Source organism: Danio rerio, chromosome 21 (assembly GCF_052040795.2).
Source record: "Danio rerio strain M-AB ecotype USA chromosome 21, GRCz13ab, whole genome shotgun sequence".
In the NCBI taxonomy this organism is placed as follows: Eukaryota; Metazoa; Chordata; class Actinopteri; order Cypriniformes; family Danionidae; genus Danio; species Danio rerio.
The window spans coordinates 35,272,094-35,289,443 of record NC_141041.1 but is presented as its reverse complement, the minus strand read 5'-3'; the positions used below and the strand labels follow the sequence as shown (position 1 = coordinate 35,289,443).

Genomic DNA, 17,350 nt, shown 5'->3' with positions numbered 1-17,350 from the left:
CTATTGTCCAATTTTGGTGAGCCTGTGTGAATTGTAGCCTCAGTTTTCTGTTTTTAGCTGACAAGAGTGGCACCCGGTGTGGTCTTTTGCTGCTGTAGGCCATCTGCCTCAAGGTTCGACATGTTGTGCAATCAGAGTTGCTCTTCTGCATACCTCAGTTGTAATGAGTGGTTGTTATAATGAGTTACTATTGTCTTTCTATCAACTCATACCAGTCCTTTCATTCTCCTCTGACCTCTGGCATCAACAAGGCATTTGCCCCCACAGAACTGTTTTTCTGTAAACCCTAGACATGGTTGTGTACTAAAAAAAAACCCAGTAGAACAGCAGTTTCTGAAATCTGGCACCAACAACCATGCCATGTTTAAAGTCACTTAAATCTTCTCTAAAATTGCAGCAGATCTAAATGCATTGAGTTGCTGCCATGTGATTGGCTGATTAGACAAGCAGTTGGAAAGGTGTACCTAAAAAAGTAAATATATTTATTTATTAATTTATTTAATATTTTTATTTTTTATATATTTGTGACTTTCGAGTAATTTTGTATAAAAGATTTGTACAATAAACTAAATTGCTAAATGCCTTCACTGACATCATTTTAGTCGTCCTTGAAGAAGATATTCATTAAGATTATTCACAGAAGCAGTCATCTAAATGTGAATGTTTTAAGTATGGGAATTTGACCGACCTGGATATCATTTATATTGTGGTAAAATTTTTTTGAAGAATACGAAAATGATACTAAAAAAAAGAGTCCATCTGGCAAACGTATCAAAAGCACATGCGATAATCACCATTAGACATTCAGAAATGCGTCCGCATTTTTTTCACTCCTCATTTCTATTCCATAAATAACTGTCATAGTCTCTCTTTCTGTTTTGGAAACTGTCAGCATTGATCATATGTTTACATACACTTTAAAGAAAGGGCAAAAACGACAGAGGAGTTGAACTTGTCAAATGAAGCGCTGCAGCTGAAAATATTGCCTTTTACTGTTTTTAATGTCTTGAGGGCCTTCAGAGTCTTTCACTGGGGTCTCGAGAGGTTTTCGGTGGCTCTGTCATCAACCAGTATAGCAAACAAAAAAAGCTCAAAGTCCCTTCCTTCAAAGACACACCAAAGATCCTATGAAAAGTCTCTAGAGGTGCAGCAGCCACTGGCACTTTCCACTAAAAAAATGGTGCAGGGCTTAAAACCTAAGTCAAATATTTTTTTTTCAACTGAGGGTGTTATTAACTAGCTGAATATTGATCACAGGAGACCAATCTCTAATTATAATAATAATTATATTAGAAATAATAATATTAATATTAATAATAATATGGATGGATGGATGGATGGATGGATGGATGGATGGATGGATGGATGGATGGATGGATGGATGGATGGATGGATGGATGGATGGATGGATGGATGGATGGATGGATGGATGGACAGACAGATAACTGGAATAGACAGATGACTAGAATGGATGGATGGATGGATGGATGGATGGATGGATGGATGGATGGATGGATGGATGGATGGATGGATGGATGGATGGATGGATGGATGGATGGATGGATGGATGGACATACAGATGACTAGAATAGACAGATAACTAGAATGGATGGATGAACTAACAGATGGATAGATGGATGGATGGATGGATAGATGGATGGAAAGATGGCATGAATAGATATTATTATTATTATTATTATTATTATTATACAAAGGGTGGATGGATGGATGGATGGATGGATGGATGGATGGATGGATGGATGGATGGAGAGAGAGGGAGATAGACATCCACTACCAACATTTAATGCTGTTTCAATATCACCCATACAACAGCTTTCATAGTGTTTTTTCACTTTATCACATCATTTTGGAACAGTGTACATCTATCAACATTCCTCAAGAATGTAAATGTATCCAAATTAGCTCAAAGACAACTTTTCACTAGTCATCCCTTGACAGATTGATAAAAATCTAATTCAAACTATAAACAATACTTATAGGACCCATGAAGTGCTTTAAAATGTGCATCTTTATTTGATGCTTGACGTAATCTCAACTAAAAAATGAAAAGAGTGTGGGCCAAAGAGTTGCTCCTCCTCTTTTAAAAAGTAGCCAATAGCATTTTGTTTTAACAGTAAGAGTGGTTCAGCTAAAGTTCCTCAAATGAAAAGCAAATAAGAAGCGTCTTGAAGAGGACGAAACATGTCAGACACTAGAGAGGATTTGATTGCTCAAGCTCTGGTGAGAAACTGAAGTTTGTGAAAATGTGAATGTAATGTGAATGTAAATTTTGTCACTGACTGAAACTAACATCTAAAAAAAATATTTAAATTTTATAGAACCTTTAAATGAACAGCAAAAAACAACCACAACAACAATAGCAAAAAACTAATGTTCAACTGATGTTGATTATTACTAGATTTCTTAAAACTATACGGAAATAAATTAAATATACACATTCTCGAACAGATTGTGATATCAAATTCCACTGATGTGTTGCTCTGAAAGTAAAACAAGCTTGACCAAAAGAAGGTTTTCAAAGTGGAATAATGCGATCATCTCTAGCAGCACAACTAATTCATTCATTTCTTTACATTACAGGACTCTGAATCCTCGGCTATTGTGAGTGAAATCAATACCTAGTGTCAGACTTATGCAGACTTTCTGAAGTATAGCAGTATAGATGCTGAAAAGTGATAAATAAGAAAGAAAAACAACATTTTTGTCACTTATTATATTAAGGTTTTCAATGCAAATCTATACATCCACTAAAATACAAAAATGTTACTTTACAAATCATATCATACACAAATCATCTCAAAATGTCCACATTATTGAATAATATAATTAATATAAATATAAAAAAAACTATAAAAAAAAAATAAGTTCACACACATTTTAATAAGTATGGAATGACAGGCTCTGTGCAAGGTTTCTTCGGAATTCATGTTTACCCTTGCATTTCCCTTTTCATAATTATAATCCTTCAGTCCCTCAACTGGTCAGCACACGTGAACAAGACTCACAATAAGAGCGTGTTTCTAGAAAGGACCAAAAACTAGAGCAGCGCTGGCAGTGTGTGATGAGACGCACCTGGTGCTCATTGCATCTCGCTGCTGGTTTCATAAATCCAGCATTGTGCTTTTCCTTTCGCAACAGCCTGCTTTCATTAATGCATGCGCTGGCCTTGATGTCCAGGAATGGAGCATTTGAACGATGACTGCTTCAATTCAAGCCTATAGATCTGCTTCATCTTTCTGCAGGCACGCTCACTTCCTAAAGCAAAACCCCCTGCAGTTTCACATCTCCTCCCTAAACACTTTGCTCCACTCGGTTCCTCAGGTTGGTTTTTTTCCTTTTCTTTTCTTTATTCTATTCTTTTCTTTTCTGTTTGGAGTGAAAGATGATTTGTGACATTTGATAGTTCTTAATTCAACATTTTGTAAGTCACAGAGTTGGGGTTTTGATTCCAAACACGAACAAGAATTTCGCTTTGTCTTTGATGTCACTCATTTTGATGATAACTGAATTCAAATACAGGAAGAAGTGTTTTAATTAATAACTGATGCTGCAATTTAGCTGCACATTCTGAACAATTGCTATCTAAATATGGCACATTTTACATTTAAAGAAAATATGTAGTGATGAACATTGGCACTGTGAAAGAATATTCATAAATCTGATTATGAATGAATAACTGTAAGATGTGCAATGTTCTACATCTAGACTAACTAAAATAAAAACAACCCAGGCTTATACTGAAAACATAGTCCCATGGACGTTTCTCGAGACTGCGAAATACATCCCGGGAGGGGCGTAACAACGGTCTGTCTGTCTGTCTGACTGACTGAATGATTGACTGGGCAACCAGCCAATCGGCTGACCCATCCTCCTCCTTCCCTAAACCCAACCAACAACTTACAAAAGCCGTCCAGAAAAAGAAATGCCCTCATCTGATTTTTTACTATGTTTTTTTAGGATTTTACCACATTCTCACTCTGTTATGAACTTTTTGACATTATTTTTCTGGATTCTGTTTTTGTCTTACCTGATTTGGGGAACCGCTTTTCCCTGGACTCGTTGTTATGGTGGTCCTTTCTGTGTCTACAGTCCTCCGACATACAGAACAAGCTAACTGGACAAACTGGTTGTGGTGGGAAAGCTATCCACACAGAGGTAAGCGGTCAGCTGGTAAGCGCGAAAAGCAACGGCATCACAAGGTAAATCTGACCCACCCACCTCCTTTCCTAAACCCAACCAGTTGTATTGACTGACCCACCCCCCTACTTCCCTAAACCCAACCAACAATTTTCAAAAGCAATCCAGAAAAAAAAGCCCTCACCTGATCTTTGCTACGTTTTAGGATTTTACCACATTCTCGCCATTATTTACTTGTTTATTTTATTTTTTGGCTTTTGTTTTTGTCTACCTGATTTCTAAAACCGTTCTCAAACCTCGTTGTTTTGGTCGTTCATTTTAAAAATTAAGTGCAGCCATACGTACTTCTGGCTACATAATTCACGATCTCCAGAAAGGTAGATAGGCTACGTTTTCAGAATACATTTATTTTATATAATAATAACATTAAAGGTCAACTTCAATGAACATAAATTAATCTGTCTTGACGCCTTTAATGCGTAATATGTAAAAATAAAAATCTAGGCCTTAAAATAGATATAATAAAAAAAGAATAATCTTAAAATAAGCTTTTCAACGAGTTGATTGTCAATTGGGGATGTTTTATTCAGATGAATCTGATAACTGAAGTACCGTACAACTGCAGCCATTCATTCAGCAGTCTCTGCCTTAACACACTAGCATTTAGAGCTTGCTATATGAAAAGAATAATCCACAACTGTGTCAGTTCAACACTCGCTGAAGAGCATCTTAAAAATATGACCTGATAACCAGATAAATGCGTAATGCGCCACTTGACATTGGAAAGTTAGATGGGCTGGTTTGTGGCAATGATGTCTTGTTCTATCAAAGAGAAAGCGCCACTTGAGATCTCAGGCATTGAGATGATTCCTCTTTGGTCTGTAAATCGCTTTGATCTCGCCTATGCAGTGAATGCAGTTCTCAGAAAATGCCACGGCTTTACAAATATTGACGCCTCAGTGTTTGGGAATCATTTAAATAGGTCTTATTCAATGATTCAATATGCTCAATTTCACCCTAAAAGAAAAAAGACTAAAGGCCTTTGGGGGGAAATGAGAACATTTCATTTAGATGTCTCATTACACCGGTGTTCGTTGTTGGAACTAATGTCTTACTAAATTACAAATTTTCCACTTAATTTAGATGCACTACCCTTCTGATAAATCTCCAATCACCGGTGTCTTTTCATTTACCTCTTCATTTGTTTCAGTGTTTTTCTCTCGCTCTCTTACCTGATTCTTCATTAGTCTTGCGTTCGTTTTCAGAGTCGATGAGGGAGAGAAGAGGCTTGCTATCAATGAGTTTTTAATGTTTTATCATGCTTAACAAGGCTGCATTTCTTTGATTAAGAATAGTCAAACAATAGTGTGTGCATATGTGAGAGTATACATATGCAAATATACAAATATAAAAATGACTCTCATATCAAGTCACATGCTCAGGTGTGATTTTTTTCAGACTTCAACAGTGTAAAAATCTTGATGGTTCTGTGGGTCTCATCTATCCAAGCTGATCTTTATTTTGTATTTTCTATTGGATTCAAGTAAGGTGATTGGCAGGGCAATTCTCCAGCTTGATTTTCTTTTTGATTTTTGAAAGTATTTGAGAGTTTCCTTGGCTGTGTTTTGGATTATTCTCTTGCTGAAATCACCGCCTTTCTACATCTCCCTTTCTTCATGTGTTCAATACTTTTTACGTGTCCTTTCATTTTATTACACATAACTTAATTTGTGAACTAATTAGTGTTGTTTTCTTTTCATATATGTATTTCTTTGGCTGTTATCAACATTTGGTGAAAATGTCAAGTCAACAGCACCTTTAGAAATATGCTCTCAGAGAAAAATGATGATGTGTTGAATACTTGTTTCCCCCGCTGTATGTAGATGGATGGATGGATGGATGGATGGATGGATGGATGGATGGATGGATGGATGGATGGATAGATAGATAGATAGATAGATAGATAGATAGATAGATAGATAGATAGATAGATAGATAGATAGATAGATAGATAGATAGATAGATAGATAGATAGATAGATAGATAGATAGATAGATACTGTAGATAGATAGATAGATAGATAGCAAAGGTACTGTATAATATAGATATTACAACTGGGAACATACAGTTGGCAGTTAATGTGACCTTCTTCCACCATCAGATAGCATCAGAGACCATATAGTAATCTGTCCTACAGTCTTTAAAGGAGAAACTCAAATTACTGCTAAACAAAGCATTACACACTTGAAGGTAAATCACACTTGAAGCATTTTAATGTTAAAGTCTCTCTCTTACTTTTTTGTCGTTCAGCCTTATCTGGATCTGTGAGCAAAATCCTCTGTTTGTTAAAGCACTTAATGCAATAAAATAATTTAAATGCTGCTTCTAAAGTGACATTTTGGAATTAGAAACTGCTTCAGAACAATTGAATGCTTACATATACAATATCCTCCAGTTACTTAACACTCTCAGAAATAAAGGTACACGATCTGTCACTGGGGTGGTATCTTTTTGAAAGGTACAAATTTCTACCTAAAAGATCCATATTAATACCTCAAGGGTACATATTAGTACCTAAAAAGTATGTTACTCTTAAAATTTGTAGGTACATATATATTCTTTTGGGGTACCAACATGGACCCTTCAAGTAGAAATGTGTACCTTTTGAAAAGATACTACCACAGTGACAGCTCTCGTACCTTTATTTCTGAACTCAGTTTCTCCCTGCAAAATTTCACAAAACCATTGCACATTGTCGGTCAGGGGTGGTGCCGGGGGGGAAATTTAGGAAAATTCTAAGGGCCCATGCCATTTTGGGCGCCCCAGAGATACTATTATACACCCACCAGACCCCAACCCCAAACCTAAGACCCCCCTTGTCCACGACAACCTCAACACCACTAACCCACTTCTGATTCACTCACCAATCTTCACTTAGTTCCACTTTCATCCTTGAAATATTTTGTTAGACTTAGAATTGTTAGACTTTGCCGCAATTTTACAGGATTTTAATGTGGTATTTTATTTTCAAAATACCACATACATTCTTTACAGCTCACTACTGTGATATTGTATACTATAGCATTGTGGGTCATTTGAAAACATTTACAGTAACTTACTGCATATTAGGAATTTACGGTATTCTACTGTAATCAGAGTAATTAAGTACTGCTACTGTAATTGTAGCAAAAATGAAACAGTAAATGAAAAAACAATCACTTGTCTGGAATTTAATAAATTCAATACTGAATACTTAAAATAAATGTTTTTTACTGCCAGTGAAAATGTAAATAAATTACAATAAAAGAACTGTAAAAGTTTCATACTGAAAAATGTAAAGGGGCATTATACCAAAATGGACGTTGCGGTAAGGCTCTGCTACTGTAAAACACATTTACAAGTAAGTTACTGTAAAGAGGCAGCTGCGGTAACATTCTAGCAACAGTGCCGCCAGTAAGTTACCGCAAAAATACAATTTCAAACAGTGTAGTCTCGCTAAAATACAGATTTTCCAGTTTAAATGCACTACCCTTCTGATAACTCTTAAATCACCATTTGTTTCAACGTTCTCTTTCTCTCTCTTACCTGATTCTTCATCAGTTTTGTGTTCGTTTTCCGAGTCGGTACCTTTATTTCTGAGAGTGTATGACACAATGAAAATAATACTGCCTCAGTGTTTGGGAATCATTTAAAAAGTCCTAATGAAATGATTCATCGAGCTCATTTTCCCCCTGCAAACTCTCACTAAACCATTGCACAATGACGGTCAGGGGCACCGCCAGGGGGGGAAATAGGACAATTTTAAGGCCCCATGCCATTTTGGGACCCCCAGAGATACTATTATAGGCCCAGCAGATCCCAACCCCAAACCCAAGACCCCCCTCCCTCCGGCACAAGACCCCCCTTGTCCACAACAACCTCGACCCAACTAACCCACTCCCGCTTCACCCACCAATCTTCACTTACTTCAACTTTCATCCTCGAAATATTTTGCTAGACCTTGTTGCAATTTACAAGATTTTACTGCAAAAACACCAAGCACAATACAACATGCATTCTTTACAGCTCACTACTGTAACATGCACTGCTTTGTGGGTCATTAGAAAACATTTACAGTAACTTACTGCATAATAGGAATTTACGGTATTCTACTGTAATCAGAGTACTGTAGGGAAAATGAAACAGTAAATGAAAAAACAGTCACTTGTTTGGAATTTATTTAATTTAATACTGAATACTAAAAATAAATGTTTTTTTTTTTACTGCCAGTAAAAATGTAAATAAATTACAGTAGAAGGACTGTAAAAGTTTTATACTGAAAAAAATCTAATGTGAAAAGGGGCATTGTATCATAAAAAGAAGTTGCGGTAAGGCTCTGCTACTGTAAAACACATTTATAGGTAAGTTACTGTAAAGAGGCATCTGCGGTAACTTTCTAGCAACAGGGCTGCCAGTAAGTTACCGCAAAAATACAATGTCAAACAGTGTAGTCTCGCTAAAATACAGATTTTTTTACAGTTTTAATGCACTACCCTTCTGATAAATCTTCAATCACCTCTGTGTCGCCGTTTGTTTCAACATTCTTTCTCTCTCTTACCTGATTCTTCATCAGTCTTGTGTTCGTTTTCGGAGTCAGTGAGAGTGAGGACTGAGTGGTCCGGGCTGGACAGGCAGGAGCTGCGGCGGGACTTAAGTGGTTGTCTGCTCCACAGCTGCACGGCCCGCTCTGGGGTCATCACACCCTCGGGGTCTGAATCAGCGTCAGATACGGCATTCAGAGAGTATCTGTCCTGCAGCAGGCTTATATCTGAACAGTAAACACTGGATGGCGGAGGAGGCTCACACATGCCCAGATCAGCCAAGGCAAAGCTCCCTGAAATGAGAATAGAAGTATTAATGCATGAAAACAAGTGTCTGAAGCCACAATGAATTCCAGACTACTAAAAGAGCTCGATCTGTCTGACTCACTGAGAACTGGTATTGCAATATTACATAATGACAACACAATCGTCATTCTAGCAATCTTCATTTTATGTGTAAGTTAATTGAAGCTCTGTATTGTGCCAGTCATTTTCATTCAGTGAGGCAGTGAAAGGAATGAGTTGAAAGTGTGGTAAGGATGAATAAAGACTACAGGCTGAATTTAAAGCTAGAAGAACAATGAAACATTGCAAACCCTTTTTATTCTGAAGTAAATTGATTGCGGGAAAAAGCTTTCTACATACTGTGGAAACTACAGTGGATCAAAATGGAGATTTTCTGTATTGTTTTTTTACGTTTTATTAATAAAACTAAAATAATAGTTTCAATACTACTACTAATACTAATACTACTAATAATTATCATTATTTTTATTATTTTTATTATTATTATTGTTATTATTACTATTATTATTATTATTTATTATTATTATTATTATTATTATTATTATTATTATTATTATTATTATTATTATTATTATCATCTATGTTGTTATATGCACTGCAAAATCCAGTAAATATTACGAAGCAATGGTGTTGACAAAATATATAATTTTATAATAATAAATAAATATATATAAATATAAGTAATACATAAATATTTAAGATAAAAAAGGTTTTAAAGAGCATGGCAAACATTTATATTCAGTCATATATATCCTTCTACTTGTATTTAATTTCCATAATATTCCACAAAGGCAATAAACACATTGTCAAAAACTCCTGATTTAAGACATATTTTCTCCTTGTTTTCCCCACATACAATGTGGGCATACAATATTTTTTTTTTTATATAAATATAAAAAAACTGCAGATTTAAAGTAAATAAATAATTAACAATAATAAAAATAAACAAATAAATTTTTTATACATTTTATACGTAATTATGCACAATAGTTAGATAATAAAAAGTAGTTTGAAAAAATGTTTGAAAAAAATGCACATAATAACATTATAATATTGCATACAATATTGCTTAAGTATATATAGAGTATTTGTGTGTATAAAGAAACATATGAGAGTCAGATATTTTACAGCTTTCTAAAACGCTTACTTTATAGTGATGTTGTGAAACGATCGATATTTAATGACTTCATAAGCAGCTAAATCATTATGCTGATGTGCTTTGGATCCAGCTGCTCACCAGGCTTAGGAAAACTTTTGCAAGAGCAACCAATTGAACATTTGCATTTTGCACAAATATAGGAGGAAAGCACAGATGAGCACAACATAATAATTAAAGGGAAGTTCACTAAGTTGCACTGTTCATTTTTTTCACTATCAGGCCATCAAAAAGGTAACGTTTTTCTTCAGTAAATCATTAAAGAAAATTTTTAGCTGAAACCATAATCCAATGTGATTCATAAAACGGAAGTCAATGTTTATTAGCAATTAAGAGGCAAAATGAAATGAATATATGTGGATCAACTCAATTTGCTGAGGCTGTGGATTAAAGGTAATAAAGTTGTAAATAATATTTAGCTTCTTACAAAAACCAATATATACATATTTATTTTGCTTAATAAGACCTGGTTTGAGTCCCGGCTGGTTCAGTTGGCAATTTTGCGTGGAGTTTGCATGTTCTTCCCATGTTTGAATGGATGTGAGTGTGTATGGGTTTTTACCAGTACTAGGTTGTGGCTGAAAGAACATCCATTGTGTAAAACATACGCTGGAATAGTTGGTAGTTCATTCCACTATGGCAATGCCTGATAAATAAGGGACTAAGCAAAAGAAAAATGTATGAATAAAAACCGTAATGTATCACCAGGAGCCATGGGTTTTAATTTAGTTTTGCACGTTTGTGCTTTTTCACTTTCAAAGTAAAAATGACTTGACTTTTATGAATCATCAAGCAACAGTTTCAGCTAAAAAAAATAAAAAAAACTTTAATGTTTTACTGAAGAAAAAAAGTCATCTTAAATGCCCTGAGATAGAGCAATCTTTATTTTGGGTGAACTCTTCCTTTAAAAGGGGTTGAGCAAACACAATAGAGTCACACAGGGATTTAATAGGAGGTTTTGAGGGTTGGATTCTGGTCCTGCACCAAACACATACCTACAGTATGCAGTGCGTACCTGACAGGTAATAACCAACTGCAACCGGGGCCAGCTCCACGTAAGCTGTGAGTGAGAACAACACGTCCCGCCATCATTTAATAATAAAAACTCGCAACACAATGCAAAAGTTGCACCGCACACAACAAACCTGCTCCAAATAACAGAAACTCTTGGCTGTTTTCATGTGTGGAAAAGTCATGGGGAGCACTCGGCTTCCCTGCTGTTGTCTGTCTACTCCAAAGGGAAAAAATCTTCCAAGGTGTAAATTTGAGATAGTGTCTAACTTAACAGCCAGAAGGCATTCTAAAGAAAAAGAAAATCTCCCAGAAGAGCCCACTTCATAGAAAAAAAGAGCCCAAAATTCTGCTTCCTCTAGCGTGTTATATGTTTAGATACTATTTCCCCACTTTCCTCAGACACCCTGGATGGGCAGGACACTGCAGGTGAATAAGGTAATAAAAAAATGAACTAAAAGTTTTTACCATACATTCCTGGTTGACTGATTGCATGAAGAATTGCGAACTTTTTTGTAGTATAAGTTGTTGAAATTGTTACATTTAAATATGCAATTTTAAAGGGAACAGTATTTCATTGAATAGAGTTACTTTTTAACAAAAGTTCAGGAAAGTTCACCACGCCTCACATCATACCTGTCAACACTGCTGTTTTTCCCCAAGAGTCTCCCGTAGTTCAGACCCATCTCCCGCTACTCTCCCATTTTTGTTATTTCTCCCGGAAACACCTGTAATTTCACCCCATCCTTGTTCCTCAGCTTTTTGGTTCAGTCTGTAACACCCCCAGGTCACCAACTTTGGTATAGTATCCGATCGGAGCGGCCTCCCAAAACCTGGTCCATAGTACAGTTACTAACACCACAGTACACCCGGAGGAAATCCACGCGAAGGCAGGGAGAACATGCAAACTCCACAGAAACACCAACTAAGCCGAGGTTCGAACCAGCAACCCAGCGACCTTCTTGCTGTGAGGAGACAGCACTACCTACTGCACCACTGCCTCGCCCCTCTTTTGATCCATACATCTCTAAAATATAGTCTAGCCAAGCGTGTGGCATGGTCCATGCTGGTGAAATATTCACTATAGATGAGCATCATAGGTATGAAAATTCTTTTCACTTTTTGGACATACTAGTCAAACGTTTTGATAGAAGGAATTTTGGGAATCTCCTTGTATTGCCACATAATTACTGAAAACTTTTTTTGTAGAATGAATGTTGCATATTATCAAGCAAGTTATTTGTGAGCATATCCCTTGATACAGTACAGTACACACATTCAAAATGCAGGTACAATGGTAAAATTCCTCTCTGTGTCTCAAGCAGTGTTCATTTTGACAGCAAACTTTGATTTAGTCTTAGTCTTAATCTTTTGACCAAATTTCCATTTTAGTTTAGTCATATTTTAGTCTTTTAAATCATTTTAGTTTTAGTGTAGTTTTAGTCAACAACATTTTATAAGATTTTAGTTGACTAAAGCCCCGGTCAGAACAAACGATTTTTATTGTCGGTTTTGAAAGTCACTATGTCAGATCATGCAATTTTTTTCTTGATAAAATCTTGACTTGTCGTGGGTAGCAAATGTGCCAGACTACACGTTCCTTCACGATCAGTCATGATGTCTACGACGAGTGTTATTTCCCAAAGCAGTCACATTACTATAATAATAAATATATTTTTTATCTCATTTTCAATTTATTTGTTTTTTAAATCTTATTTTAATCTCAATAAACACTGATGCTTGCAGACAACTGATAGCTAGGCTACATTATTTAAAGGCGCTCATTAGAATAGGATCAAACTTATAAGTCCTTTTTAAGACAGAGACAGATAGACAGACAGACAGACAGACAGACAGACAGACAGACAGACAGACAGACAGACAGACAGACAGACAGACAGACAGACAGACAGACAGACAGACAGACAGACAGACAGACAGACAGACAGACAGACAGACAGATAGATAGATAGATAGATAGATAGATAGATAGATAGATAGATAGATAGATAGATAGATAGATAGATAGATATGCGCTTATAGCTTATTCCGCGCTCAAGCGCGTGCAAAAATCTCGCACCGGCTAAAGTAATTATTAAGAGTGCGTCGGGGGAAAATAAAACATTTTAATAATTTGTTAGTAAAATAGTGCAGCATTATTTTCAGTCAGTGGCTGAAAATATTAAGATTGCCGACGCTGCATGCATTTCTTTCCGTAAAGTAGCCAGTTCATTGCTGACACGCTATTTCACGGAGGCTGCATGAAAGAAAGGCATCTTGTTTATTTTCTTTACTTTACAAATATGCAACTTTGTTATTGAGTGTACATATATTTCTATGGTCATATAGACCAGATTCTATTATTGTATAAGTGGAGGCATTATTTTACTGTGGTAAAGTAGAGCATTTCTTATCAAGTTAATGCTTTATAGTTTAGTAATTAAATTTTATAGTTATAAAATAAATTTAAAGAATATTTTAACACTTTTAATTATTCAGGATTATCTATTGCACCAAGGGTAATTTCAAAGGAACATTAATTTTTTGTAAACTTTTAAACTGCCTAATTTGTGTGTAAACGCCTGATGCAAAAAGCTTATTTAGGTCTGCAAAATAGATCATGTAATTTGAAATATTTATCTTTTTTCTGCAAGTTTTCTGTAAACATACAGTATAATCTAAAATTACTTAAAAACTTAAAACTGGCAGTGTGTCTCACAAATAAAGTGTTTATTAAATGAAAAATCAGGTGTATATAGCGGCATTCATGGTGCATTCAAAGCTTCAGAAAATGGCTCATAAAAAAAGGACAAGGACGTACGTAAATGGTTTTTACAAGTCGCAATCAAAAATGACGATAATATGGTGCATTGGAGGGTGTAAGCAGGCAATCCGTAAGAACAGGTTGGTGCAGGTACGTTATACCACTTATTTATCACACAGCTTATACCCACTTCTAAATCCCCTCTGATACGCATCATTTAGTAGCGTCCTGCAGTAACCAAAGTCATGACATTCCACCACATCCAGTCATATGTGAATAAATGTCACAGTGATGAAACAGTGAATACCATGTCACCGACTTGCAATGAATATATTCGATGATTGCGCCTGTGCCCGGTCCGTCTCCCACACCCCAGTAATTTGAATCAGTACATAATAACAAAAACAATACCTTACAAATAAAAAGAAGCAGGTTTTACGATCAGACATTTCTCAAACCAGAGAACCCCTGTAAACTTCTCAGTCCAAGAATCCAGTAAACGAATGCATTCAAATAAGTTCAAAACATCTCGGATACAGAGAAAGTTTTTAGATTTTGTGTGTTATCAGAAAATAAGTAGGCTATCATCTGAATGATCAATGGGCACGTATGATTCACAGCCCAGTCTGTTCTGTAACGTTAGTACGCAGAGTCAGCGTTTTATTTTTTTTGCACATTATTTTGACAATACATGAGGCTCACCCAGTTTTTCTGATGCACACACAGCCTCTTTCCAGGCTACGCTACATGCTTTTTAATATGAAGATATTTGCTTTGAACTCTATATTTTCTTGCCATGGGTTTCTTAATAAACAATCCCTTGCCTGAACTTGTTGCGAGAGAGACGGATTAATGAAAGCACATAAGCAGCAAGGAAAAATCATATGCTCAGACATAATCTTTAAAATAATGACATATGTCAATAATAACATATAAAAGAATAATGAATAACATTTGAGGTGATGCACTTCAAAACAAGTCTATATATAGTGCTATATAACACTTTCCACTATAAACACCTTAATATTTTAGAAAAGGTAGTTAAAGCTTGTAGAGCCAATGATTGATTATAGAGGTAAAGTTGGTTTTATATTCGGATATTTAGACATTCTCCTAATAACATAATTTCAGAAAAATATTCTTTGCGAATTGTAAATAGAGAAATCATATTAGCAGCCAATGACTATCAAAGTACAACATTGTTCACAGTGAATTAGATGGTGTAAATGTTGTTTTGAAATTATACTTGCATGCTAATTCTGATCGAATATTGAAAGTAACATGGTAAACAATTAAGGGACTTCTAAATGAACGAATGTGTGAATATAAAACCAACTTTAGTAATATTTTCCATAAAACGTTTTATTAGTCAACAAAAATGTCACTATATTTGTATTATAGTTGTCATCATCATCATTTAATTTTATTTAGTTTTTGTATAGTTTTTGTCAGTAGAAGCCTGTTTGGTTTATGACGAAAATTTTACATGAACACTGGTCTCAAGTCCATCTACGTACGTTGCGAGCTACTAAACAAACTGGTAACACCAGGAAAGCCGTCCATACAGAGGTAAGTGGTCAGCTGGTAAGGGCGAAAAGGAACACGTACCGTTCGTTTTAAAAGTGAAATGCAGCCATACGTACTTCAAAATGAGTTTTCAGAATGAGCCTATATGTGTTAGACAAATTGACAAAGTGCAACAAAACAAATGCTTAAGTGTATTTTTGGGTGCTTTCTTTATATTAAACTTGAAAATCAATTTATGAAAAGCTAAGAAGGGCAAAATCTGAAAACTGGCAGGTGCATGAAAAAACCCTGCTTTTGCCTGCAGTGTCTCGCCTTAAAGTGAATATCCCTTTTCAGCAGGTGCTAAAATCAGACAGAGTGGCAAGGTCATTTGTTGAGGGAGGGGTTACCATGGCAACATTGCATTTCTAGCATGCCGTCAGGTACAGTGAAGCGTTTCAGCGAAATGCATGAAAATCTCCCTTCTCCTCAATCATCTGTTTTCAGGCCTCCGACTCGCCCTGATTGACAAAGAGCCCTGCTGCGATGCAGATGCAAATGTTAACACAGCCCACTAAAACTGTGAGGTCCCATCAAAACATTCCAGGATTCAGAAAAACAAGACATGCTGTTTCAAATCCCCGGTGATTTGAAATGTTCACATCTTCATGCTCCCACAGCTAAAGGGATGTTTCTCAAGTCCTAAGTGTACGGTGAGATCTATCAGCACATATCAACAGCTCTAGCAGGGTGAAGCCATTTTTGATGTTAATATTCAGATATGCAGAATATACGAGCTGATTTAGTATAACATGAACTACTGTTAAAATGCTTTCAGATGACGAAAGAAAGAAAGAAAGAAAGAAAGAAAGAAAGAAAGAAAGAAAGAAAGAAAGAATATAGCCAAAAAATGTGGGTTATAAACATACGGTATGGACTGATGTAAAATAAAACATGTATGTATGTGTGTGTGTGTGTGTGTGTGTGTGTGTGTGTGTGTGAGACTTTTTTAGTAAACAGTGTTTGTCTACTTATTGTGTTGTATTTTTGTTATTGTGGGGACCAAATGTCCCAAAAAGTATAGCAATATTAGTACATTTTGACCTAGGAAAATCAGCTTATAATTTACACTTATACAAAATATATTATTTTTTGAAAACACTATGTGTATATGAAGTTCCCATAATTATAGTATGGTTGGGTCGATAGATGATGCCATCGTCCATTGCCAATTGCAGATATACACCATTGTGATCCTTGTCGCAGCGGCAACCTGCTCGCAAAAAATACACACTTAGGCCCCACTTACACAAATTCGTCTTAGTTTTTAACTGGCATTTTAGAACGAAAACCTTCCACCTCCACAAAGGCGTTTTACCAAGCATTTCTGAAAAGATCTCTGTCCCCACCATACCACTGAAAATGCACATCACGTGACCACAGACACACATAGTCATGCGCTGCGGCGTATGCGCGCGTCTGAGCTCCAGCAGTCAGCGGGTGCTTTGAGCACAAAACTCCAGAGAGCAGTGCACTTCGCACAGTTCATCAAGGATGTACCGATGGATCGCGTCTCACTATAGTCGCTAAATATTAATCTTGTCTCCATGTAACAACTTTTCAGTCTTTTGAATCTATCAGATAACGTGTCACAACAGCAGTACACTGCTTCAATCTTTCACTTTCACGCTTGTACTTAGTTATTTTAGGGAAACCTCAAACACTGTTGGTTGGTTCCTGTTGGTTGTGCACCTTTTTTATCAACCAAGGTTGTCGACACCATTATAACGACATAGATCACCTATTCATGCCAGAGTCCCACAGAAAATTGATTGACAGGTCGTAATTTGTGTGAAACGTATTTTTATT

General features: G+C 36.0%; 1 protein-coding gene and 1 long non-coding RNA gene across 7 annotated transcripts in view; one reads left to right on the top strand and one right to left on the bottom strand.

The window, feature by feature from the left end:
• Positions 1 to 17,350, bottom strand: part of tenm2b (teneurin transmembrane protein 2b) — a 599,580-nt gene that overhangs the window by 411,624 nt on the left and 170,606 nt on the right. For 3 of the 6 annotated variants that reach the window (XM_087301398.1, XM_087301400.1, XM_087301402.1), the window contains exons 3-4: positions 11,216 to 11,260; positions 8,756 to 9,031 (exon numbers count right to left, since the gene is read on the bottom strand). In XM_087301398.1, coding sequence (XP_087157524.1) covers positions 8,756 to 9,031; positions 11,216 to 11,260 — 321 coding nt within the window. The remainder of the gene's footprint in view (positions 1 to 8,755; positions 9,032 to 11,215; positions 11,261 to 17,350) is intronic. The other 3 variants (XM_087301401.1, XM_087301399.1, XM_087301403.1) reach the window with 1 other exon arrangement.
• LOC147831959 (uncharacterized) lies at positions 3,153 to 8,906 on the top strand. The gene is made up of 3 exons (XR_015520467.1): positions 3,153 to 3,342; positions 4,111 to 4,176; positions 8,771 to 8,906. It is a non-coding gene; the product is annotated as an uncharacterized LOC147831959 (long non-coding RNA).